Genomic DNA, 26,803 nt, shown 5'->3' on the forward strand with positions numbered 1-26,803 from the left:
TAAATCATCAAGATTCTTTTCAGAGGAGCAGGAATGGTCAAGGATTGAGCTTGCCCTAAATTATTCACTGTATTCAAGTGGAGCAGTTCTTCTGGGAAGAGCAGTTAACGTCAACAAGGAAATCAGCACAACTTCCTATGTAAACGGACAATGGTCCTTTCTTTCTCTTTGATTGGGAGGGCCCAGGACACAGTTTCCAAGTGTGGAAACTACCTTAGGCAAAACCATACTTTGCTTAGGCAAGATGAAATTCTTCTGTATCAACCGCACTTTTTCCTCAGTTGTTACTATTTGCTTTTCTAATGCCTTCCCGCCCCTACCTTAAGATAAATTTAAATCAATGTTCAGCTTCATCTAAGAGAAATATCCTTTTTTTTTTTTTTTTAACCTTATCCTGACTTTTGGAAAAAAGGCTTTGCTTCCCCAAGAGTATGACCTCAGACAACAGCTACAAAATCTGTGTGTGGTTATGTGTGAGAGTATGTGTGTGACAGATCCCCTCTCTTCCCTCTAAAATCACATATGCTCACCCTCCTTACCCCACTGGCTCCGGGTGGCCAAGTGTTGGTAGATCTGGTTGCCTTAAAAACACACGAACAAGAAATAGGGCCTGATTTTCATAAAATGCATTGCCAAGAAGGAGCCTCAAGCAAGCTTCAACATCTGTGTAATAATAATAAATGTCTGTCTGTAAACACCAGTGGCTGTGAGAAGGAGATTACCTCGTGGCCAGTGCTGCCTGGACCAGATTTCCTGGGTCAAGAAACAGCAGGACCACAGCGTTTAATCACCAGACAAGTGGCCAGAGTTAGAACTTCCTCACAGCCTCCTATCACTGGGACCTTCTCAAATTTCACGGGGCTGGTTCTTATTAGGGTGACTCTGAGGAGCTTTGGCTTCAGGGATCATTTTTTATTATTCTTTAATTATCATTAGTCATTTTGGGTTTTAACAATTTCTGCACGATGTAAGCTTCTTTTCCTCCCTGTAAAAGAAGAGGCAACTCATCGATTCAGTAGCTGGAAAAGTGAATTTCCTGTGGAATGACAGGAATTACATAGAAGCAAGCAATTTTATTTTCCTCAAATGTAGCAATAATTTTAATCTGTACATACATAAAACAAACAGTGCAATTATAAAACCTTGAAGGTGACATGCATACTTTAAGGTGCAGTTGGGATGGGGGAAGATGTTAGCATCTCCATTTTTCCTTACCGTTTTTTTTTTTTTTTTTTTAAGTTCCTTATGCAAAAAGCACTGAGTCAGGAAACTTCATCTGGAATGCTGAAGTTAAAGGTGAATTTCCTGAAGTCTGCACGTCTAAGTATCACAAACAAAAGAGAAATGACCTCCTAGAACAGTTTGAGAGGGAATAGAGTAATATGGCTGGGCTTTCAAGCTGGGAATGAATGAAATCAGGGATGCATTTTTCTGAAAAACTAAAAGAATGTTTGTAACTGAGTGTCCTATTTCTGTTTCATAGTTGCTACCCACTTGAGCCCTTCCATCAATCTTTTTATTCAGTATAGGTTCTGAATAGATGCTGTTCAATGTTACTTGTAACTAAGGGTGATGAGATGCAGAAAAGAGGACCTGGGAAAATGGCTTCTTCCTTGATGTCTGAGTCCGTGCTCCTCTTCCATTGTTAGTTCTTATGGCCTTTTCTCTGCCATGGAAGCAGAGGTAGCTGGTGCACAATGTCAGATGTTGTCATCGTTCACAGGCCCGGGGCGGGCAGTAAAGGCGAGGGACGGGGGGTCTATCTCTGCTTCTTCCACAACCCCTTTCTCAGGCTTTCCTGGCCTTTCAGTTGGAACTTCGAGAACTAGAAAGTCAGTTCACTGGGTCCTTGACTCAGAGGCCAGGATGAGACAAGACGTGGTAGAGTGACAAGACACAAAGGGAAGATATGGTACCAATTAGCCTCAGAGCAGGATAGAGAGATTTACATTTGCACTGATGAGAATTCAAATTCCCAAAGTCAATCTAAAAAAAAAAAAGATTTTCCTTTGAGTATTACTTTTTTCTCTGTACAAGTGGTCTGTGCACTTCTGGTGAGAATTCCTTGCACCACTCTCAAGTCAGCTGATTCCAGGGACACGCTGGGGCAGGAGGCACTAGGCTCGTCTGGAACGGCTCTTTCTGGCAGTGACATTTTGATTTGAAACCCAAAGTAAATCCATACATGGCATCATGGTTATTAAAATAATGAAATATTACTAGCCAAAGGTAACTGCAATTCAATCAATGTTATATTTCCACACACAGAAATTTAGAAAAATCAAGAGTATGATAATAAAAACCATAAAATTAAACAGAAGAAAATCAATTTCTACAAGAAATCATATATATGTACAGTGAGATTTAAAGGGAAAAATAAACTACTTGAATCATAAATTTAATTTTATTTTAAATAACTTTAGCTAACCTCAGCTGTTAATACAATAAAAGCAGAAAGAACAGGCTGCCTTTTTTTTCTTCCAGATTTAAATCAGAGAATTTTATCTACAATAATTGACATAACTCACTTCTTGTCCTTCACCCATCTCATCAAAAATTATTGCATTTTCCCCCAAAATTGTATTTTTTTTGGATTCCTCTGTGAATATACTCATTTCGTCCTCATTCCTGGAGGCATCTTGGTTTAAATCCATCTTTTAAAAAAAGAAGAAGGGGTACATATGTGGAGGCAAAATATTCTCTCGAAGCCAACAGATACAGAGTTGCTAGAAGAAGCTGATTGTACACACAAGCTGCCTGGTTGGGAAGGGGAGGGTTGTTGATTCAGAGACATGTGACAGCCTTTGGTGGACGGACACAGGCCAAACCCCACCGGGCCCTTCTTCCCTGGCAGGGTCAGGACTGAGCCAGCTGAACTGGAGCTGCCATCTTCCCCTTAGAACTCGTCCTTCTGGTTCTCCTCCAAAAGTCTTCATCCAGATAAGAAGCCAATGACTGATTACAAAAATAAGAATAATTAAATTTGGCTCAAGAGAGAGATTGTCCAACTGTTCTGCCTTGTTATTTTATCAATATCCAAGGCCTTTACAAAGAAAGAAACAAAAACATCTCTCAATCTCCCAACAAAAGTGAACTTTTTCATTTTTTTTTCTTTTTTTTTTTTTTTTTTTGCTCCAAATGCTAGGACCTGAAGAATGGCTGCAGATTGAGATATCAAAAATCTCAGAAAAATATATAATATATTTGTATATCTCTGTAGGTCTATTATTTAAATTTCACATTCCTTTAAAAGTGGTTATTCAGTCAGTAGCTGCTGAAGGAGGCTCTTCTGCTGGGCCTGGGGGGTCTGTGGTCCTGCCGTGGGTTTTTGAGTTCCCAGTGGACCAGGCTGGTTCAGGTAAGGGTCCCCGCCTACCAGATTCACTGTACACTGGACGTCAGCAAACACCTGAACCTGTTGCACCTGCTGGAACACAAATAAAAGATGTGTTTAGACAGAAGGGTCTGCCCCCCCGGCTTATGAGTGGGTACTACTTGAAGTGGAAACTCACTAGAGCATTCCTCTAGTCTGTAGTCACCACAGAGAAGAACTCTTCTGTCTTCTTGTCCTACAAAAAGAAAATCGCTGCACTCATTTTGCTCAGGGTTCTGGAAAGTTCACACTTTAAAAATAAAATCAAAATTGGAATGGTCAAGCCTCCTACAGGGTTGCCATCAATACTGAAAATAAGCATCATTGCTAATATTGCCAAGATTGGGAAAAGCCCAGTTTCAGTCTGGGTATCCAGTGGTGGGTTTAAAAAATAGGTATATTATTTGGAAAACTGGTTATAAAAGCATTCTATGGTTGACTTTAAGAGGGTAAAAAAAATCTTTATGATGTTAGAAAATTAAGGGCTTTAACCCAGTATTAGCAAAATAAAAACCACCACAACTCAGTAATAGGACATGAGTATTATTAAAATTAATGTCCAGAGGATTTGTGTAGTATCTAATATACCTTTACATAGCTTCTTTACATATTACCTTTAGAATTACAGCAAAATATTAGTAGAACAATTTTATACTTATTTTTCCTGATAGACAGTCCATCCAAACGCATCAGCTGAAAATAACACTAAACTACTAGCTGAGAACAGTGTGAATTTTCCCTTTAACTATCAGGTTGGCCAAAAAGTTCATTCCGGTTTTTCCATAAGAGCTTAATACTTTCAGTAATAATGCACGTATTCCTTTGAAAAGTCTAAGGTTTCATAGTTTTAACATTTTCTATCAGGAAAACAAAGCCAGAGTTAGTCTTTACCAACCAGCCTTATTATTACAAAGTTGTTTGTAGAACTGATGAGGCCAGTACCACACTTGTGAATGTTCCAGACCAACAGTGGAGATGCCTCCTAGGGCACCCAATGCATCTGTCTGTCTCCGCAGTTGGCAAACTTGTGCGTGTTAACAGGTTCAGGAAGTATTTTAGATTAGTGATAGATTTTTTGGGGGGTCTTTCACCACTAAATTTATGCCAATCATACTCAGCATTTCTGAAAACTTTTCTATCCTAATTGAATAAAAGCTGCTTTCCATCAACCTTAACAAGCCAACTGTCCAATCTCCCGACTATCCAATTTCTTCATCAGTCTAATGCCTGATGTTTTCTCCTCATGATTCACTTGATTCACTTTCACCTCTACTCCACTCTCTCAGATAACACTGATGGTTCCTGGGCCGAGTGTTTTTGTGTCTGATGAATCAAATCTCTATGTACATTAGTGTCGTTTCTCTCCTCGTCCTCCTCTCTCCCCGTTTCCCAAACTTTGCTTCTTGTTCCCATAGGCTCCCATTTGGCTTTCTTCTTTTTTGGGGCTCTTCCGTGTGTACCTAACATATACCAGCTCTCTGTCTGAGTCTGTTCTGTAGCTGCCTCTGTGCCCTCCACCCACCTTTGTTCTCTGTAATTTCTCATTTCTACTCTTTTCCCTCTAGAGCTCCAACCTTGGCTTTCATCTCTCTCTGTGTTAACAATTCCCCTGTGTTCCTGTTCTCTCCTTTTCTCCATCCCAGCTCTCCGAATGCAGAGAGCCTTGAATCCTCCCCTAGTCCTTCTCTCCTTTTTCTTTCTTTTCTCCTTTTCTGTACAACTATCTTTATACTTCTATCTAACTCACTCCCCAGCTTTCGTCTGGCAAGTGCAAAAACATTAGAGCAAACAGAGATTTCATGATGAGCCACTACAGAAAGAAGATTTTGCTGCTGAGACTTAACATAAACACAAACTACAGTGCATTTAGGCAATGGCTGATTTAAAAAAAAAATAACACAGAATTTTGTTTATATGTTTCAACATATGAAATACATAAGGTGTTTGTGCCTCTAAACTCAAAAAAATTGTTGATAAAGGCATGATAAAACAAATGTGAGAAAATTCTGCTCCTTTAAAAAGAATGCTATATTAAAAAAGATCACCTATTTAGAACTTTTAAAAATTGAAAAGATTAAACCAAACTCCCAAAAGTACATATTTCAGCCTTTTTGAATTATTGCTTAATCATGGTGCCTCAGACCAGATCTCAAAGGACTTCTGATACTGCTATACCTTCACAGACAGGCAAAGCAATACGAAAACAAAGCTTATGATTTGCCAGGTGAGAGAGGTAATGTGAGAGCTGAGTCCCAGCCTCTTAAGATCTTCTGATGCAGTTTCTACTTCAATTCAAATACTGTCCCAGGACTTAGGAACTTTGAAACTCAGTTGTTTTAAGTAATTTGTTGAGTTACCCCAGTATATGTCTTTGTAAGTATGAGACTTTTAAAAAACTTCTAGTGAATGAAGACCTCAATTCCCCCAGCACAAAAGCCTCTCTTTACACAGCACACAAGACTCAGATTCCACTGAGGCTCCAACAATGAACACAGTTCCCTAACTGGTTTTCCTCTTTCAGAGCTGGTTGCCCAGTGCTCTTCCTCTTCCCCGTCTCCCCCTTAAGATAAAGCCTAAACTAGGTCTTTCATCACTGTTCCCCTTCAGGAATGATGCTCCACTCGCAGGACTGAATTTGAATCCCTTAGAGTTTAGCATTCAAGGCCCTTGGAAATTTGCCCCAACCTACTCTCCCACTTCCAGTTCCAATGAATTCTTATTACAAACCCTTTATTCTCATTGGGTGGGTTCCCAGGACTATGCTTATATTACTGATTCCCTGTCTCTGTGCCCTCTAACTTCCAATCCCCTGGACTTTCAAGCTCACCTCCTTCCCCAGCCTCCAAAACCCACAATACCTTTCTACTCACTTGCCCTGCTAACTGTCCTTCAAGGCCCAGTTCAGTCCCATCTCCCATATAAATGCTCTTCTGACCATCTCCACAATGTCTCCTTTCTTTGCATGCTTATGGGTCTTGTTACTTGTAATCAATTTGCATTTGCCTTCTTTGGTTATGTAACAATTCATGTGCATATGTCTGTCATGTTTTATCAGGCCCTAAGTGGTATAGCAGAAAGAGCATGAACTTTGGTGTTGGAAAGACCTGGGTTTGAACCTCAGTTCTGCCACTTTCTTTTCTGTGAATTACATAGTCAAATCTCCTCAGGTTCTGTTTCTTCATCTATGTGAGAAAAAAGGGAAACTGACTCCTTCATGGAGTTATAGTGATGCTTACATGAGGTGAAGCACACAGTGCCTAACACAATGCCTGGCAAATCATAAGCTTTCTTTCCTCACGTCTTACCACAGTTCACCTAAAGAGCAAACACGTCTCATGTTTCTTTGTTCATGTTTCCTCCACCTTCGCATAAGGCCTATATACTTTTTTAAAATCTTAATTAATTTATGTTAATATAGGAAAGTGGCCACCCCTGTTATTTGTATTGTTCTGAAACAAACTTCTAAAAAGAGGCAGAGTACACAACATGCATTCCGTTTTGTCTGAATTTATTGAGCTCTCTTGAGGTATTTTGATTACACACAAGTTTTAGCACTGTGTTTACTTACAAATAGCAATTAGTGGTCACCATTTGTGATCCCTTATCCTGACATTTAATATTGATTAAACATTCTGAAAGCGCAACTCATTTAACCCTCTCATAATCCTATAAGCAGGTTAGCTCTGCTGGTTACACAGCAACTCAGGAAAGTTCCCTAACACGCCCAGGATGACATGGCTAAGAGCAGAGCCAGGACTCACACCCAGCTCTGACTCTCAAGGTCATGCTCTCAACCATGATGCTATACAAAGTTTCCTGTGTATCTAGATAAAATTTGACAGCTCTGGGCTTAGGATTGTCTTACTGACCTGGGTTCCATCTGCTTCTGTTTTGAGAAGGTCAGTGGATGAGAGCTGGTTGCAGTAGAGGCCTGTGTGTCTCAGTGCTGGATCATTTATCTATTAAAGGAAGTATAAGACCAAATTACAAGCTAGTTGTTTAAGCTGAAGACCAAATTCCTCAATGAGGAACAATCTCACTGACAGAAAAGTAATGGGAAGAGAGCAGGAATAACAAGCTTAGCAATTTACTGTGCTGTCAGAAGCCAGGACAGTGGTTCCCTTCGTAGGAGCAGAGAGAGACGTAAGGGAGTGTGTAAAGGGAGAACCTCTGGGGTGCTGCTGGTAATGTGCTGTTTCTTGATCGAGGTGACAGTTATGAAGGTGTGTTCAGTGTATGAAAATTCTTCTAGTTGTATACTCTTCTTTATATTCTTATATATGGTAACTTTAATAAGATAATTCAACACTCACAGAAGTTAATTAGCAAAACACTTCTACTGCCAGGCAAGATTCAGTAACAGGGATCAGATTTATCCTCTGCCTGAATCAACTAAAAAATTGGACAAAAATGTATGAAACGGACACATTCAAGACCGTGGACAAAGGCAATGAAGGAAAGTTGTTCCTAAGGACTGGGAAACAATTGAGGTGAGTCCTACCATGACCCCCGCCTACTGCCTAAAGAGAATTTGAGGACAGTATGAGGACAAGGAACCAGACAATGCCTGGCAGTCTCACTGAGATGAGAGGTATGGCTAGAATTCATAGAGCAGAATATCAGATGAGAGAGTACACAGAGAGAAAACCCCAAAGATCTGCAGAGAGTCCCTGCAAGTCTGCAGCTTAGTACTGATCAGATGATTAATGGATCCACTAATGATTAATGGATCTTAGGGAACTACCCAAAGCAGAGGAAAGATTCATCTGAAAAGATGTACATGGAATAATTCTCAAAGATCACACAGAGTTTGGAATAGGTCCTGATCCCACCAGCCAGAGTGAAAAACATCATAATTCAGGTAGTATCAGGTAGTGTACTAGAATGGTTTTGCTGCAGTGGTAGGGTAAAATTAGCCCTATACTAAATATTGTTCTAGTTCTACTAAACAAAAAAGCAAGACCTGAAAAAAATTCAAACTGTTTATTTCCAGGTAATTTAACCATTTCCCAAAACAAACCTCAATATTCATAGGAACATAAACAAGGTAAAATTTGCATGTCTGGCATCCAATAAAAAATTACCAGGTGTGCAAAGTAGCAGACTCTGACATAATCATACCAATGTTTTCTTAGGTCAGTCTTCCAAGATAATAGAAATAAAAGCAAAAATAAACAAACAGGAGTTAATCAAACTATAAGTTTTTGTACAGTAAAGGAAACTATAAACAAAATTAAAAGACAGCCTAGGGACTGGAATAAAAATGTCTGCAAATGATGTAATTGACAAAGGCTTAATTTCCAAAATATACAAACAGCTTATACAAGTCAATAACAAAAAGTAAACTGGCGGAAAAAAATGGGCAGAAGACCTAAACAGACATTTCTCCAAAGAAGACATACAGATGGCCAACGGTTACATGAAAAGATGTTCATCGATGCTGATGATTAGAAAAATGCAAATCAAAACTACAATGAGGGGACTTCCCTGGCAGTCCAGTGGTTAAGACTCTGTTCTTCCACTGCAGAGGGCAAAAGTTTGATCCCTGATCAGGGAACTAAGACCTGCATGCCACATACCACAGCCAAACCCCCCCCAAAAACAAACAAAAAAAACAACTACAATGAAGTACCACCTCACACTGGTCAGAATGGCCATCATTAAGAAGTCTACAAATAACAAATGCTGAAGAGGGTGTGCACAGAAAAGAGAACCCTCTTGCACTGTTGGTGGGAACATAAATTGGTAGAGAATAGATTTGTGTTTGCTAAGGGGGTGAGGGGGTAGGGGAGAGAAGGACTGGGAGTTTGGGATTAGCAGATGCAAATTATTATACATAGGATGGATAAACAAGGTCTTACTGTATAGCACAGGAAATTATATTAAATAAACTGTGATAAACCATAATGGAAAAAAAAAGAAAGTAGCAAGAAAATGATCCACAATTTAGCGAAAAAAAATCAGTCAGCTGAAACCAACTCCCAAATAATGCAGATGCTGGAAGTGACAAGCAAGACTATTAACAGTTATAATAACCATATTCCATATATTCAAGAAAACAGCAGAAAGACCGAACATGTTAGAGATATGGAAGATGTAAAAAGGGTTCTAAGCGCCAAAGAATTGATGCTTTTGAACTGTGGTGTTGGAGAAGACTCTTGAGAGTCCCTTGGACTGCAAGGAGATCCAACCAGTCCATTCTGAAGGAGATCAGCCCTGGGATTTCTTTGGAAGGAATGATGCTAAAGCTGAAACTCCAGTACTTTGGCCACCTCATGTGAAGGGTTGACTCACTGGAAAAGACTCTGATGCTGGGAGGGACTGGGGGCAAGAGAAGGGGACGACAGAGGATGAGATAGCTGGATGGCATCACTGACTCGATGGACTTGAGTCTGGGTGAACTCCGGGAGTTGGTGTTGGACAGGGAGGCCTGGCATGCTGCAATTCAGGGGGTCGCAAAGAGTCAGACACGACTGAGCGACTGATCTGATCTGATCTGACCTGAAGTGAACTTCTAGAGATGAAAACAGCAACATCTGAGATAAAAAAATACACTAGATAAAACTGACAGATCAGCTATTGCAAAAGAAAAATATAGTGAATCTGACATTATAGCAATACAAATTACCCAAAATGAAACACATAGGAAAAAAATGACTGGTCTCATATTCCCTTAAAATCTCCAAATCCAGAGAATCAGTGAGCTGTGGTGTAACTTCAGATGGCCTACAATATGTGTAATTAGTCTCTGAAGGAGAGGAGGGGGCTGGTGACAGAAAAAAAAATAGCTGAAGAAATAATGGCCAATACTTTTCGAGATTTGATAAAAATTATATACCTGTGAATCAAGAAGATTACTGAACCCCAACCCAAGCATAGAACTATGAATAAAATCACACTAAGGCATATCATAATCAAATTATCTAAAACCAGTGATAAAGAGAGTAACTCTTAGAAGTAGCTAGAGAGGGAAAAACATCAATCATGTCCAAAGGAACAAAAATAAAAGTGATAGCAGATACCTCATCAGAAATACAGTGGAGCAATGTCTTTATAAAGTATTGAAAACTACCAACCCAGAATTCAGGGAAAAGAATTTTCAAAGATGAAGGTGAAACAACATCTTTTCAGACACATGAAAGCTGAAATAATTCACCATCAGCAGACCTGTACTATAAAAAATGTTAAATGAAGATCTTCTGGTGGAAGGAAAATGATACCAGATGGAAATTTGGATCTACAGCAAGGAATGAAGAACACTGGAAATAACTACATGAGGAAATATAAAAATTACCTACTTAAACCTTAAAAAATATAATTGTTTAAAAGTTTTTCAGTAAAAATGTACTAACAACATATTGTAGGGTATATAACATATATATGGTAATGTTCTGACACGACAGATATCATATGTATGACAACAATAGCATAGGAAGGCAGAAATGGAAATAAACTGTTGTGAGATTTTTGTATTTATATGAGGTGATATAATTGCATTTGAAGGCAGACAGTGACAAAGATGTATACTATAAACCCTAAAGCAACCACTAAAACAACAGGAATTATTTACAGCTAATAAAGCAATAAAGGAGTTATACTAAAAAAGACAAGATGGGAGAAAGAAAATAAGATGAGAGATTTAAATCTTCAATATCAACATCAACAATCACATTAAATATAAATGATCTAGCTACTCTAGGTAAAAGGCAGAGATTGTCAAACAATAAAAAAGCAAGACGCAACTATATAAGAAATACATTTTAAATGTAATATTCTTTTACCTAATTCATTTTATTTTTTTATTACTTTGTCTTAATATATGAGAGACAATGAATAATTATAATAACTGAAAAACAACAACATAATAACAAGGACAAGAAACAATACTATTTAGTTCTTATATTCTGTTATAACATCACTAGGTTGTTGGTTTTTTTTTTTCCCTGCTAACTTCTCTGGACAATGGGAATTTTTTTTTAAAAATTCAAATCCAAAAGGAATTCTAAAGAAAAAGTAACTAGTGTTTACATGTTTTTATGACTTGCTATAAATTATGGCTATATGGCTACAGCATAGTCACACAGTCTACTTTGTGGTTGCTGATAGAATAGTAATTACAGAGAATTACCCAAAGATCTTAAATATCACTTTGAACTTAATCATTCATTCCTTAAAAATCTTTAGGAGGCTCCAAGATTAACTGGACATTTAGATGGCCTGCAACACCTCCTAAAAAGTTTACTACATAAATTCTGCTCTAAATAGAATATAAATATCCCCTTAACATTCATTAGATTTTTCATCTTGAATATTCTTTTCTATTTCTTCTTTTAGGAAAATTTTCCATGAAGAGTTTCCTAATCAGACCCTTTTTCTTTTAAACCCTCTGTGGTTAATTGTATATACCCCTAATCTGAAAGAAATATATCTCCTACAAAACTGTTTTGTCCTATTATTCAACTAACCTTTTGCTCAGGTTGTACCTTCCCAACTTGTTAATACTGTCTCCCACAGAGCTAACTTTGTACATAGTAAGTACTGAGTTTGTTGAATTGAAAGGCAAAAATGAAGAAAATATGTTCAGAATAGAAAGGGTACGTTCCAATCAATGTATTATACATGTATTATTTTATAGTAAATCTAAAACAATAAAATCTCATGAGACTTAAATTTTACATGATCTGTCAAAATTATCTTAATAAACAGTAATTATCAAAAGATAGGGAAAGAAAAAGAAGTTTGGTTACTTTGGGCAAGTATGAACATACCTGATTTTCTTTGGAATAATGAATGGCAATGCAGTGTGATATAGAGCTGGGTGTGTGTGTGGGTAGCAAGTGTGCCAGTTGTGCCACTTACCTGCTCAGGGCACACAGTGTTCATTCCTGGCATCTGCAAAGAGCTCATCTGCATCTGGCCCATCATTGGGTTCATGTTCTGAACATTTGTGTTTCCACCTGCCATGGACACGGTGATGCTCATATTGTTGTACACTCCTGGCTGTGCAGGCGTGGGCTGGTTCTGTATAGCTTGACTGAATACACTGTTAACTCAAAAAGAATCTCAATTACATCCACTGATCATGAATATGGGGATAATATGACTGGACTCTTTATCTAAATTATCAGATATAGGATTCCAAAGAAAATATTTTACATTCTTAACTTATATGTAAGACTTTATATTATTACAATATATAAAAACTAAGAACCATTCACTTGCACTCTGAACTCTATCCAAAGGGTTTAATAACTAAAAAGACCTCATTTTGTTACAATTATCTGGCCCAGTATCAGAGTTGTTAAGCTTCAATTATCTGAATAACCAAGAAAGTTTTCCACTTGAGTAAATCTTGCAGATAACTGCAGTTTACCAATTTAATCATCAAAATCATTCTAAAATTTATTATATTATTTTATCTTCTTAAACAGAGAATATCCTTTTCAAGCAAAGTCCCTTGCATATGTATCAATCTTCAATAAATATTCACAGAATAAATTAACAAAGGAATGAATGATTCAAAGGTAACATTCTTATACTGTGATTGGGTATATATCCTTAGACTTAAAACTTGAGGGGAGTGATGGTACTTTGTTTCATTTATTCCTTGTCTCTAGTTAACAAGTGATACACAGCAGCAGGTGCTCAGTAAATATCTCATGAATGAATAACTAAGGACATGGGTTATTAGTGCTGTCAACTGATAAAGTTCAGATTGCTTTTTGTATTCATGGGGCTTCCCAGGTGACGCCAGTGGTAAAGGGCCTGTCAATGCAGGAGACATAGAGACGAGGGTTTGATCCCTGGGTCAGGAAGATTCCCTGGAGAAGGCCACGGCAAACTATTCCGATATTCTTGCCTGAGAATCCCATGGACAGAGGAGCCTGGCAGGCTACAGTCCATAGGGTTGCAAAGAGTCAGACGTGATTGAAGCCACTTGACACGTACTCATTGCATCTATACCAATGTTTTTTGAAGTGTAGTCCAGAGACCATCTGCAAGAGAATTTCCTGGTCTTTACTGAAAATTGAGACTCTCAGACCTTACCCCATCCTAGTGAGTCATATTTTCTGGGGGTAGGTATGGAAAAGCATTTCTAACAACTTCAGTTCAGTCACTCAGTCGTGTCCGAATCTTTGCGACCCCATGAACCGCAGCACGCCAGGCCTCCCTGTCCATCACCAACTCCTGGAGTCCACCCAAACCCATGTCCATCGAGTCAAAAATGCACATTAAAATTCGAAAGCCTTTATTCAGTGTCCTACTGCTTATTGTCACTTCTTAAGGTTTCAGCTTCTGGCCTCTTTCAATATGCTATAAACTAAGAGGAAATCAGAAGTGTATAACCAGATATTTTTATTTGAAGACTTCAATGGTCTTCTCAGATCTGAAGATAGCTTCATTTCTTTTCTAGGAAGCAAGATACAAAGGCAATAATTATGGTTTTCAGAGTGCCTGTTTTACAGACTTCCTTCTTCACCACCCAACGTCTAGACTGTTGTTACACCAATGATCTCAATGTTAAACCAGTTTCTGTTAGTAGACAGAAGAGTATGGAATAAACTCCAAGTAAGTAGAATTTGAAACTTTATATCTGAATGATATAGCGATACAGATAAACACATCTAAAGGAAAATGATATGAATTTTCTTTTTTATGTGTGTCTTTGTGTCTTTGCTAAATTCTACAAAACACCAAATATTTTATGATTATCTATCAATTTTTAAACAATAAGCTGCTGGTAAAATTCCACCTATTTTAATGTTAATTGTAAAGAATATGATTTCAAAAATTATTGATTCCATCAATGGCTTTTCTATTCCTTGCTAGCTCTTTGGAGGAAAGCAGGATGTACTGACATTTATAGCTTCCGGTAAATTAAGGTAATCATACTGAAATTCACAGGCTGAGAAACAGCCTATTCATCATGTCTGAAGAAAAGAAGTGAATTTTCCCTAAGTAATTATAAAACACAAATGCACGAAGAAAATTATATGCCTAGAAAATGGTCAATAATGCATCTGTGGACCATTAGTGTCTGCAGTGTGTATGCTTGTCAGACAGTGCCCCCACAACTAAAGGTGAGAAAAGAAAACCTATTAGTCTACTGCCCATTTTCTAATGAGAACATTTCTGCCTTAGACAGTGCTCATTTGTCAACTGATACATAAATCACCACTGTGGAGGCACAGAGCTATGTAAGTTAATGCATGCAGAAGCTTCAAGGACTGCAATGATGTCATACTTAATGAAAAAGGTTTAGGATTTAATTTCTTTTCAAATTTCTATTTGGGACTATATATTAGCTTAAGTTCTTTCAAACTAAGCCTGCCAATAGTTCCATTTTGGGTTCTTCCCTCATAGAAAGAAGACCAAGCCCTTTCGCAGCATTAATCACTGTTCCATGGCCCGGAATGGATTGTGGGGTTCACTGGCACCTTAGGCCCAATGCATGGAGGACCCCTCCCTGCACCTAACCCCTGACTGGCCTCATGGCAGTTACCACAGTTTCCTTAAGCTAGCACCAGGTATTTGGTAGCCCCCAAATCGTGGGGAGGTGGGGGAGGGCGGTGAGGGGAGAGATGACAAAGTCAGCCTAAAGCAAGTGTCAGATATTAGAGGTATTAACAAACAGGGAGGAGTTCCAGGTCAAATAAGTCTGAGAAACAAAGAGTTAAACCACAGGACTTTGCCTTTAAAATGCTAATAAGGCCTGAGACTCTCATTTGTGACTAGAGTTACACAGAAACACTGTCCTAGTGCCTGGACAAATAGGTTTGTTTAACCCTTTGTTTCTCTTGCCACCAAAGAGATAAACAAAAAGACTCACGTTAGTTATACTGTCTCCAAACTGTATCACATCATTCTGCTTAGTGAGTTTTTGTTTCATGTTTTCTCTCTGACCTACTCCTGTCACTAACTACACTCTAGGTAAATCGACAACAAGGGCTGTTTCCCCCAATTTCTTGTGGTATCTTGCACTGTGCAAAAGAGACAGTGAGGGATTACAAACTATATGCTGCCTGTGTTGACTAATAAGCTTTTATACATGAACTAAATAAGCAAGTATGAATGTTTGAAAAGTTAATGATAACTATTTTCTTTCTCAAATGATTTGAGAAAGCCAAAGTTCACAGAAACAGCTAAAGTACAACAAAAACTCAAGTCTATATTTGAATGTGAACCCAAAATATGACTGAGGAACAGGGAATCTCTGCACTCATTTTTTCAATAGATGTATATTAAGTGCTCCTGTGTCTTAAAGGATGGGCATACAGAAGTAAACACAAACAAAGTCCTTGCTCTTCTGAGGTTTGTATTTCAGTTGGAGGAGACATACCATAAGGAGACTAACACACAATATGTCAGATGTTAAGCATAATAAAGATATAAAGAAGGAAATGGAGGGACCAAAGAGTGGGAAATGGCATTTAGAGATGATGGTAAGGGAAGTCTAAAATGGTGACATTCACTATCTGTGTCTAATAAGGTGAGACTTAAGGCATGAGAGAGAAAACCATGTGGCTACTGAGAGAAGAGGATTCCAGCAGAGGGATTTAAAAATGCAAAGGCCTGAGTATGCATTGTACTTGGCACATCTGAGGAACAGAAGAATAAATAGAAGCCACTACAGCAGAGTGAGTGATGAGAATACAGATGAGGTCAGAGAGGTACCCAGGAGCAAGACTATGCAGGGTGTCACAGGCCCTACACTGTGTTTTGAATAAGCTGGCATGTTTGAGTAAAGGACTGATATCTTGCCTCATGTTTTAAAAGCATCACAAGGTGCAGACGAAACTGTAGTGGAGCAAGGGTGGAAGCAAGAAGACAGGAGGTCACTGCAGTGGTCCAGAAAAAGGATGATGCTGGCTTGTGCTAAAGTGTACACGTGGGACAGGTAAAGAGTGAAAGCTGCTAAGAAGCTGATGTGATTTGCTGATGGATGTGGGATGTGAGAGAAAGAAAAAAGGTTTTCTTCTGAATAACTGGAAGAATGGAACTGTTTACTGAGATGTGAAAAAGTATGAGTCGAGCAGGTTTGGGGAAGAATATTACTTTAGTTATTGTCATGTTAAGTTTGAGATGCCTATTAGACTTCTAAGTGGAGCTGTCCATTAGGCTGCTGTATATATGGTATGGTGTTTAGGACAGAAATCTGGGCTAGAGACCTAAATCTGGGAATCATAAACATAGAGATAGGCATGTATTATCAGTAAGATTGCAAGATATAATCAAGGGAGGAAGTAGATATGAGGAAGAGGTCCTAGAATGAGCTGAGGCCCTAAAGCAGAGGTCCGAGAGATGAGGAAGACCCAGCAGAAGAGACTGAGAGTTAGGAGGAGAGTCACCTTTCTCAAGAGAGAAAGCTGTTCCACAAACCAAACGAAGAAAGAGCTTCAAGAAAGAGTAAGTGCTCAAGTATGTCAAGTGCTATCAATGCTCACTGCATTTGGCACTGTAAAGGACAGTAAAGACTTTGATAAGAATGCTTTTGGTGGAATGATTGGGATGAAAGCCTGACAGATTCAATAAGGAACGGAAAGAGAGGAAGGAATTTAACTGCAAAGGTGAGCAGATCTGTCACCATTACTGCGTTTTTTTTTCCCCTAAAAGCACATGTAAATGATCAGGCATACGTATGGAGCAAGCATTTAGTTAGATTCCGTTAGAGAACATTTTGCTAGGCATAACTGCAACGGAGGGAGAGCTGGGCAAGAGGGCTAAGAATGCCTGTTAGGGAGTAATTATAATGACGGGCCATGGAACCTAAAGTGAGTTCAAGAAGCTGGGATTAGAACACACTAGGAGACTAAGTTCTTGCATATCACACAGACAGTTCTATTTCTACCTAGCTGACACCAGTCCTCACGGAGAGCTACACAGTTCTCTAACAGGAAGTTTCCTCTCTCACCTTTCAATGAACTTTGAGAGAATATGGTCTTAAGTTTTCAACATTAATTACCTTACTTATTATGTTGTCAGATCAAACAGCTTCCCTGTCATTTAGAACCAAGACACACCCAAATTAAAACCCTTATAAAACTCAAGTGATGTGTGAAAAGTTTAGCAGCCACAATTTGGGAGGAAAATGACTTTAGTAAGATAATTCTAAGTAAATGGGTAAAATGAGGCCACTGAAAATCTAGAGATTCAAAAAGCCAGATAAGGCAGAATGACCTTAGAAGACTTAAAACCTTTGCTGTTGCTATGAAATCCTTCAAACATACCAAGAGTGAAACTCACATGCCCACTATTCAGCTCTAGTGAACTCGAACATTTTGCCATTCTTGCTTTAGATTTTTAAGTGTTTTTACAAAGACGGATTTTTTAAAAAGTACTCATTCCTACCTCTGTCCCAGGGAAGCTCTGTTACTCATAGGAGTTGAGTGTATTCTTTAGATGCACTGGGGAATGGGACAAAAAAGTCTGGGGCCACTACAGTACCTTTCTTACTAAAAACATACGTATTTGCTTTAAAATTGACTTTAAACTTAAAGGACTTAAAAGACGCTATTTGTCAACATAAAATTCAGTTCTTTGAATCTGCAAATGGATAGAAGCTAATAATCTTCTACTTGGATTCTGAAGGCGTATCTGTTCTTACGTGCTGTGGAGTATCAGGATGCTCATATACAAAAGCTGCCCCCTTACTTGTTGTTTCCCATTGCTCCTTGCTGCCAGGCCTTCATGTCTGGTGACTGGTAGCCAGAAGTGGGCGGAGTCTGCTGGAGCAGAGAGCTCTGAGGAGGAGGGATTGGCATCGGCACCATGGAGCTCCCAGGGCTTAGAGATGGAGCAAAGTTGGCCTCACCTTGGGGAACCATTCCTACAAATTGACACAAATTAATTTATGTGAATACACTATACATTTATCAACACCATAAAAAAACAATCCAGAAGGATCTGTCATAACATAGGTAGAAACAGCCTGTTCAACAGAGTAAGGAAAAGATTTCAGTCACTCAAAAACAAAACAGGAAATGTTAGTATAAACAGATAAATAAACATGTAAAAGAGATTTGGAAGAACATTTCCATTCACTAAGATATTGATCTGGGTACCATGATTACACATGATTTTCTTTTCTGTTCTTTTCTGACTACATGAAATTTTAAATATCAAAAACAAATCTGAGCACACATAAAAGACTTCTTTTGTAATAAAAAATAAGTAGAAAGGCTATGACAGATGTTCACTAAATTTTGATAAACATTTCATGACATATGTAAGTCAAATCATTATGCTGTACACCTTAAACTCATACAGTGTTCTATGTCACTTATATCTCAAACTGGAAGAAAAAAATGACTAAGTCCTGGGGATGTAATGTATAGCAAGTGACTATAGTTAATAATACTGTAATGTATATCTGAAAGTAGCTAGAGAGTGGATCTTTGAAGTTTTCATCATGAGAAAAAAATTTGTAACTATGTACAGTAATGGATGTTAACTGGACTTACTGTGGTGATCATTTTGCAACACACATAAATATCAAATCATCATGTTGTACACCTGAAACTAATATGAGGTTCGTGACATGTACAGGAGACAGGGATCAAGACCATCCCCATGGAAAAGAAATGCAAACAAGCAAAATGGCTGTCTGGGGAGGCCTTACAAATAGCTGTGAAAAGAAGAGAAGCGAAAAGCAAAGGAGAAAAGGAAAGATACAAGCATCTGAATGCAGAGTTCTAAAGAATAGCAAGGAGGGATAAGAAAGCCTTCTTCAGCAATCAATGCAAAGAAATAGAGGAAAACAACAGAATGGGAAAGACTAGAGATCTCTTCAAGAAAATTAGAGATACCAAGGGAACATTTCATGCAAAGATGGGCTCAATAAAAGACAGAAATGGTATGGACCTAACAGAAGCAGAAGATATTAAGAAGAGATGGCAAGAATACACAGAAGAACTGTACAAAAAAGATCTTCATGACCCAGATAATCACGATGGTGTGATCACTGACCTAGAGCCAGACATCCTGGAATGTGAAGTCAAGTGGGCCTTAGAAAGCATCACTACGAACAAAGCTAGTGGAGGTGATGGAATTCCAGTGGAGCTATTTCAAATCCTGAAAGATGATGCTGTGAAAGTGCTGCACTCAATATGCCAGCAAATTTGGAAAACTCAGCAGTGGCCACAGGATTGGAAAAGGTCGGTTTTCATTCCAATCCCAAAGAAAGGCAATGCCAAAGAATGCTCAAACTACCACACAATTGCACTCATCTCACACGCTAGTAAAGTAATGCTCAAAATTCTCCAAGCCAGGCTTCAGCAATACGTGAACCGTGAACTTCCAGATGTTCAAGCTGGTTTTAGAAAAGGCAGAGGAACCAGCAACCAAATTGCCAACATCCGCTGGATCATGGAAAAAGCAAGAGAGTTCCAGAAAAACATCTATTTCTGCTTTATTGACTATGCCAAAGCCTTTGACTGTGTGGATCACAATAAACTGTGGAAAATTCTGAAAGAGATGGGAATACCAGACCACCTGATCTGCCTCTTGAGAAATCTGTATGCAGGTCAGGAAGCAACAGTTAGAAGTGGACATGGAACAACAGACTGGTTCCAAATAGGAAAAGGAGTATGTCAAGGCAGTATATTGTCACCCTGCTTATTTAATTTATATGCAGAGTACATCATGAGAAACACTGGACTGGAAGAAACACAAGCTGGAATCAAGACTGCTGGGAGAAATATCAATAACCTCAGATATGCAGATGACACCACCCTTATGGCACAAAGGGAAGAGGAACTAAAAACCTTCTTGATGAAAGTGAAAAGAAGAGAGTGAAAAAGTTGGCTTAAAGCTCAACATTCAGAAAATGAAGATCATGGCGCCTGGTCCCATCACTTCATGGGAAATAGATGGGGAAACAGTGGAAACAGTGTCAGACTTTATTTTTGGGGGCTCCAAAATCACTGCAGATGGTGACTGCAGCCATGAAGTTAAAAGACGCTTACTCCTTGGAAGGAAAATTATGACCAACCTAGATAGCATATTCAAAAGCAGAGACATTGCTTTGCCAACAAAGGTTCGTCTAGTCAAGGCTATGGTTTTTCCTGTGGTCATGTATGGATGTGAGAGTTGGACTGTGAAGAAGGCTGAGCGCCGAAGAATTGATGCTTTTGAACTGTGGTGTTGGAGAAGACTCTTGAGAGTCCTTTGGACTGCAAGGAGATCCAACCAGTCCATCTGAAGGAGATCAGCCCTGGGATTTCTTTGGAAGGAATGATGCTAAAGCTGAAACTCCAGTACTTTGGCCACCTCATGTGAAGAGTTGACTCACTGGAAAAGACTCTAATGCTGGGAGGGATTGGGAGCAGGAGGAGAAGGGGACGACAGAGGATGAGATGGCTGGATGGCATCACTGACTCGATGGACATGAGTCTGGGTGAACTCCAGGAGTTGGTGATGGACAGGGAGGCCTGGCATGCTGCGATTCATGGGGTCGCAAAGAGTTGGACACGACTGAGTGACTGAACTGAACTGATGTCAATTATATATCATTAAAAAAAATTTTTTTAAAGCTTAAAAAATAAGTTGAAGAGGAAAAAAGGTAAGAAAAACCCATGTATGAAATGAAAAGTGAGAAAGTTTTGTTATCTCCTTCTCCTCAGTTGTCTTTATGGGCTCTTCTTCCCTTCCCTCTTTTTGTTTTTCCCCAAGCTTACTGAGATGTAATCTATAGTCCCTTGGACTGCAAGGAGATCCAACCAGTCCATTCTGAAGGAGATCAGCCCTGGGATTTCTTCGGAAGGAATGATGCTAAAGCTGAAACTCCAGTACTTTGGCCACCTCACGCGAAGAGTTGACTCATTGGAAAAGACTCTGATGCTGGGAGGGATTGGGGGCAGGAGGAGAAGGGGACGACAGAGGATGAAATGGATGGATGGCATCACTGATTCTATGGACGTGAGTCTGAGTGAACTCTGGGAGTTGGTGATGGACAGGGAGGCCCGGCGTGCTGCGATTCATGGGGTCGCAAAGAGTCGGACACGACTGAGCGACTGAATTGAACTGAACTGAACTGAATCTATTTAGTGGGCTTCCCTGGTAGCTCAGCTGGTAAAGAATCTGCCTGAAAGGCAGGAGACCCTGGTTCAATTCCTGGGTTGGGATGATCCCCTGGAGAAGGGATAGGCTACCCACTCCAGTCTTATTGGGCCTCCCTGGTGGCTCAGTTGGTCAAGAATCCGCAATGTGGGAGACCTGGGCTCAATCCCTGGGTTGGGAAGATCCCCTGGAGGAGGGCATGGCAACCCATTCTAGGATTCTTGCCTAGAGAATCTCCATGGACAGAGGAGCCTGGGAGGTTACAGTCCATGGGGTTGCAAAGAGTCGGACATGATTGAGTGACTAAGCACACACACGCACAATCTATATAGCATCAAATTCACCTATTGAATTAAGTCAATGAGTTTTAGTAAAATTATAGAGTTGTACAACCATCACCACCATCCAGCTTAGATTTTTTTTAACCACATCTTAAATTTCCCTGTGCTTGTCTCTGGTGAATGCCCATACCCACCTCTAACCTCAGGCAACTATTGATCTGCTTTCTGTCCCTACAGATTTGCCTTTCATTGGAAACCATTCATATACCTGAGGTCTTTTGTATCTAGCATCTTTCACTCAGTATTAATGTTTCTGAGGTTCAACCATTCTGTGGCATCAATCAGTAGTTTGTTCCTTTTTATTCAGAATAGTGCTTATTAGCAGCCATTGATATAACTGTTGAAAATCAACTGACCATAAAAGTAAAGGTTTATAACTGGACTTTTTATTCTGTTATAGTAATCTATATGTTTCTTCTTGTTCAGTCGCTAAGTCATGTGCAGCTCTTTGTGACCCCATGGACTGCAGCACACCAGGCTTCCCAGTCCTTCACTAACTCCTGAAATGTGCTCAAATTCATGTCCGTTGAGTTGGTGATGTGATCTAACCATCTCATCCTCTGCAGCCCTCTTCTTCTTTTGATCTGTATGTCTATACTCATTCTAATACTACACTGTCTTGATTGTTGTATCTTTATAATAACTTTTGAAACTGGTAGTCATCCAACTTTGTTCTGAATTTGCAAAACTGTCTTGGCTACTCTAGGTCCTTTACATTTCCATATAAATTTTAGCAGAAGCTTGTCAGTTTCTCAAAACAAGCATGCTGATATTCAGATAAGGAGAGTGTAATTATAAGATCAATTTGGAACAAATTATTATCTTTTCAATTTTTTTCCTCTCTGATTTCACTATGTATAGTTTTCCATTGTTGCATCTTCAAGTTCAATAACTTTTTATTTTACAAGGTCTAATCTGCTGCTTATCCTGTCCGGTATATTTTTCATCTCACACACTGTAGTTTTTATCTCCAGAAGTTTGATTTTGGTTTTATTTATATGTTTCATACCTTTAGTTAACACATTTAAGACTTCCTCTAGATTCATTAACATACAGAATGCGTAAGTTATAACTTTTCATTCTGTCACCTGTGTAATTTCTGGGTTGGTTTTGATGACTGATTTTTCTTCTTGTTATTGGTTTTATTTTCCTGTCTTTGCACATCTGATAATTAAAAAAAAAAATCAGCTTCTAGGGTTTGTGAATTTTACCCTGTTAGGTGCTAGATTTTAAAAACTCCTTTAAACTTATTTTTGACCTTTGTCTGGGTCATGAGTAGGTTACATGGTAACAGTTTTAATTCTTTTGGGTACTGGGCCTAAAGCGACAAGAGCAAAGTTTAGTCTGGTGCTTATTCTGCCCTGCTACTGAGGTACAAACATTTCTGAGTATTTTACTTGACACTCATGAATTTTGAGGTTTTCTATTCTGGTTGGTGGAAAGAGGAACTGGCCCTGTGTGAACTCTGAAGATGTTCCTTCAGTTCTTTTTGGGTGGTTTTCCTTGGCCTTGATTTGTGTACAGGCACACACAAACACTGATCAGTTCTCAACTTAAGACCTGAGCAGGACCTTCTGTACATCCCCATGGTTCTCTCTCTTTGTGGTTCTCTTCTCTGTGGTACCATTTTACTCTAGCTGCCTTGGCTTTCCCAGACTCTAAGTGCCACTACCTCAACTATGGGAAACCACTGGCTTCTGTTGGATCTCCCCTTTCTACAGCACAGCCTGGACAATTTCTACAACTGTTGTTCAATTTTTGGTTTGTTTCAGAGGGAAGAGTAAATCTCATCCCTATTACTCCATGATCAAAAGTGGAAGCTGACAACAATTTAAAAAAGAAAAAAAGAGCTTCTTCAGATATTTTCTGTTACATTAGCACTTTGTGCTTTTTTTTTTCCTGACCAAATATTTCATAGTTAAATACTACTGAGGTAGAGAAAGTTATAAAGGTGTAGGAAAAAAAAAGAATATCATAATGTGATTAACCGTAATTTAGTATGATTCATTCAAATCTTCCTCTATGAAGTCTTGCATAACTTTGTGGACTGCTTCTTTCCCTTATCATTATACCATAAGTATGTTTCTATGCCCTTAAATGTCTCCTTGTAAACATAAGTACAGGTTCCTGTATAATATTTTGTGTTCTGTCATTATTAATACAAAGACTTGTCTCTTTGGTTAATCTGGCCAGAGATGTAGTTACTTTATTATTCACTGTTGCTTTTTATAGGCTACAATTTAAAAAAAGTATTTTAAATTTTCTGTGAAAGTTTAGTCAACTTCGGACTTTCTGAATTTTTTCTTTCACTAAATGTTTAGCTACTTGTCTTCTTGGTAAAATTTATACAACTAAAGCTACATATTTTTTCCTTGTTGCTTCCTCTCTATATAATTTAATCTCTGGTAAATAATTCTTGACTTAGAATATATACAGAAATTATTATTTTCATTTATGACTCTAGTGGGTGGGTTTTCCACACCCATCATCTTCATTTTTATATCGACTGTGTGTTTAATTCTACATTTAAAATTTTAACTATTCTAGTTATGATCCTTAAAAAATATTTATCTGTTCCTAATGCATTTTAAATTTTATTTATGATAAAAGAATTTCTTTCAGGAAAAATATATATGTGAGGGGAGAGATGCTTAACATATTGTGAATATTATTCTGTGGGATCAAAGATAAACAATAAATAAGACTGTAAGTACATTAGCAAGCTTTTTGACATTTTTTTTTTCTGGCCTCATTTCACATTCTAACTGCCCATGTTTTCTTTATCAGATGACCTAGTTTTAGTAGAAAGAACCAGCCCAGTGAATAATAAACTTGGAGGGGTAGAGTTCTGGTCCCAGTTCTGTCACTACACTGGACCCTGGGTTTCTTGGACCAGACATCTTGTTCCTTCTAGTTTAAAAATTCTACAGTTCTATCTTTGATTATGTTAAGTCTCCCTGCTGGAGCGTAAACAGCACCACAGCCATCTGGCAGCAGCAACTAGAATTAGGATTTATTTTTCCCTTGAAAGACTCATTGAGCATCTGCTTTCCCCACCAGACCACTGTGTTAAGCACCTGAGAAACCAAGATTTCAAAGGCCGCACTTAGCTCACTCAAGGAAGTGTGAGCTGTTTAAAAAGAAAGGCAGCTGATAAACAAGTGGCTATAAGACAGGGTGGTGAATGCTTATGATTGGGAGTGTCAGGGAGGGTTTCCTAGAGGAGAAACCTCTGAGGGCAGGGAGGAACAGGAGTGAGTCAGGTGAGGAAAGGACATTTTAGACAGAGGATACACAAAAGTCTAGAAGAGAGAGCAAGGTATGTATTCTTTCTTGAAACTTGAGAGGTTTGTTAAGGTGGAACATGGAGACATGAGGGAAGGGGAAACAGAGCTGATGAATCTGGTCAAGTTTGGGTCCTGGTGGAAAATTCAAGAATGTCTGTCCAGCAGGCAGCAGTACACATGAGCTGAGTGATTTGGTTTAGACATAGATAGAGAGTCACTGGCATAAAGGACTCACTGAAGCCACAGGAGTAGATGAGGTCGCTCAGGAGTGAGCGCAAGTAGCACGTTTACGATAGTTCACAGAAAAGGGAGCTCTGGATTGGCTCTAAAGAATCCATAAAATAGGTACAAAAGTTTCTTTTTAAATTTCCCTCATATTTTCTTTGGATATTACCACAGTAGATAATAAATTTTAAATTTCTAATCCTGTTCTTATGCACTCATCCTTATGGCACAATAGTCTAGAAAAATTTTCTGTTTTCAGAAATAAAAGAAAGGATGCTGTCATTATTATTACCTACATTCCTTCATTTACTTTGGGCCTATATTAAGCTGTAGGATTCCCTTGTGGCTCAGTTGTAAAGAATCTGCCTGTCAATGCAGGAGACGTGGGTTTGTCCCTGGGTCAGGAAGATTCCCTGGAGAAGGAAACGGCAACCCATTCTTGCCTGGGAAATCCCATGGACAGAGGGGCCTGGCAGGCTACAATTCATGGGGTTGCAAAAGAGTCAGGCATGACTTAGCAACTAAACAACAATAATAAACATTAAGTTGAAAAATGCCAAGACAAAGGACTAAAGCAAAATTAATTTATTCATCCTTTGGTTTTACTATCATTGATTAAGACAGGGATCAGCAAACTTTTTCTGCAAAGGGCTCAGATAGTTAAGATTTTCAGTTTTGCAGGTCATAACATTTCTGTAAGAACTACTTAACTCTAATGTGTGAAGTCAGCTACAGACAATATGTAAACTAATGAGCATGGCTGTGTTCTAATAAAACTTTATTTAGAAAAACATGTGGTGGTTTTTGTTTTCCTGTTTTTGGAGAAGGCTTGATTTGAAAGGATTAAAATTTTTCCAGAACCTGAACTTGTACCAACATAAAACCTGGTCTTGAAGCTTTCTACCAGCTAGCTAATCACCTTAGAGCAAGTTTATAACTTAAGAGCAATAGAAAATATTTAAAATATTGCACATTTAAATGTTTTTATGCTCTCCAGAAAAATAAAAAAAATTTTCTCTGTGCTTTTGTTTTCCCATGGAAGACCTGAAAGCTCTGCCATTTCATTTCAAAATGCAACTGGATGAAACTGTTACTCTCTCCACTGTACCTAGTTTCTGGGGTTTGTTTGTAGTATAAATACTAACTTTATTTTTGTTTTAAATCTTATTTTTGTGAAAAGCATTTTTTGTCAATCAAAAGTTGGACTGGAAGAAAACTCCAGGTACGAGATAGAGCACTTACAATGGGTAGTAACACATCTGGTTACACCGCCTGGAGAAGAAGAAAGTTCCACCCACTCATCTCGATCACTGTGTTCTATGTAGAATTTGCAAGAGATCAAAGATGCGATCCACATCCCTGAGGGAAATCATGTCAGCTTCAAAGGAAAAGGGGTTTTGGATCACCACCTTTTCAGGTGGCTTTGTCAAGAAATAGGAGCAGGGGACTTCCCTGGTGGCCCAGCAGCTTAGACTCTGTACGCTCACTTCAGGGGGCCTGCGTTTGATCCCTGGTCAGGG

General features: G+C 38.7%; 1 protein-coding gene across 10 annotated transcripts in view; it reads right to left on the reverse strand.

Annotated features, from left to right (window-relative positions):
• Positions 1–1,044: 1,044 nt before the first annotated feature.
• Positions 1,045–26,803, reverse strand: part of NCOA1 (nuclear receptor coactivator 1) — a 220,552-nt gene continuing 194,793 nt past the window's right edge. For 7 of the 10 annotated variants that reach the window (XM_055540777.1, XM_055540779.1, XM_055540780.1 and 4 more), the window contains 4 exons: positions 18,026–18,200; positions 12,233–12,416; positions 7,243–7,332; positions 1,045–3,427 (listed from right to left, as the gene is read on the reverse strand). In XM_055540777.1, the coding sequence (XP_055396752.1) occupies positions 3,257–3,427; positions 7,243–7,332; positions 12,233–12,416; positions 18,026–18,200 (620 nt within the window). In that variant the 3' untranslated portion in view covers positions 1,045–3,256. Of the gene's footprint in view, positions 3,428–3,512; positions 3,570–7,242; positions 7,333–12,232; positions 12,417–18,025; positions 18,201–26,803 lie in introns of all 10 variants that reach the window. The other 3 variants (XM_055540785.1, XM_055540784.1, XM_055540783.1) reach the window with 3 other exon arrangements.

Source organism: Bubalus kerabau, chromosome 11 (assembly GCF_029407905.1).
Source record: "Bubalus kerabau isolate K-KA32 ecotype Philippines breed swamp buffalo chromosome 11, PCC_UOA_SB_1v2, whole genome shotgun sequence".
In the NCBI taxonomy this organism is placed as follows: domain Eukaryota; kingdom Metazoa; phylum Chordata; class Mammalia; order Artiodactyla; family Bovidae; genus Bubalus; species Bubalus kerabau.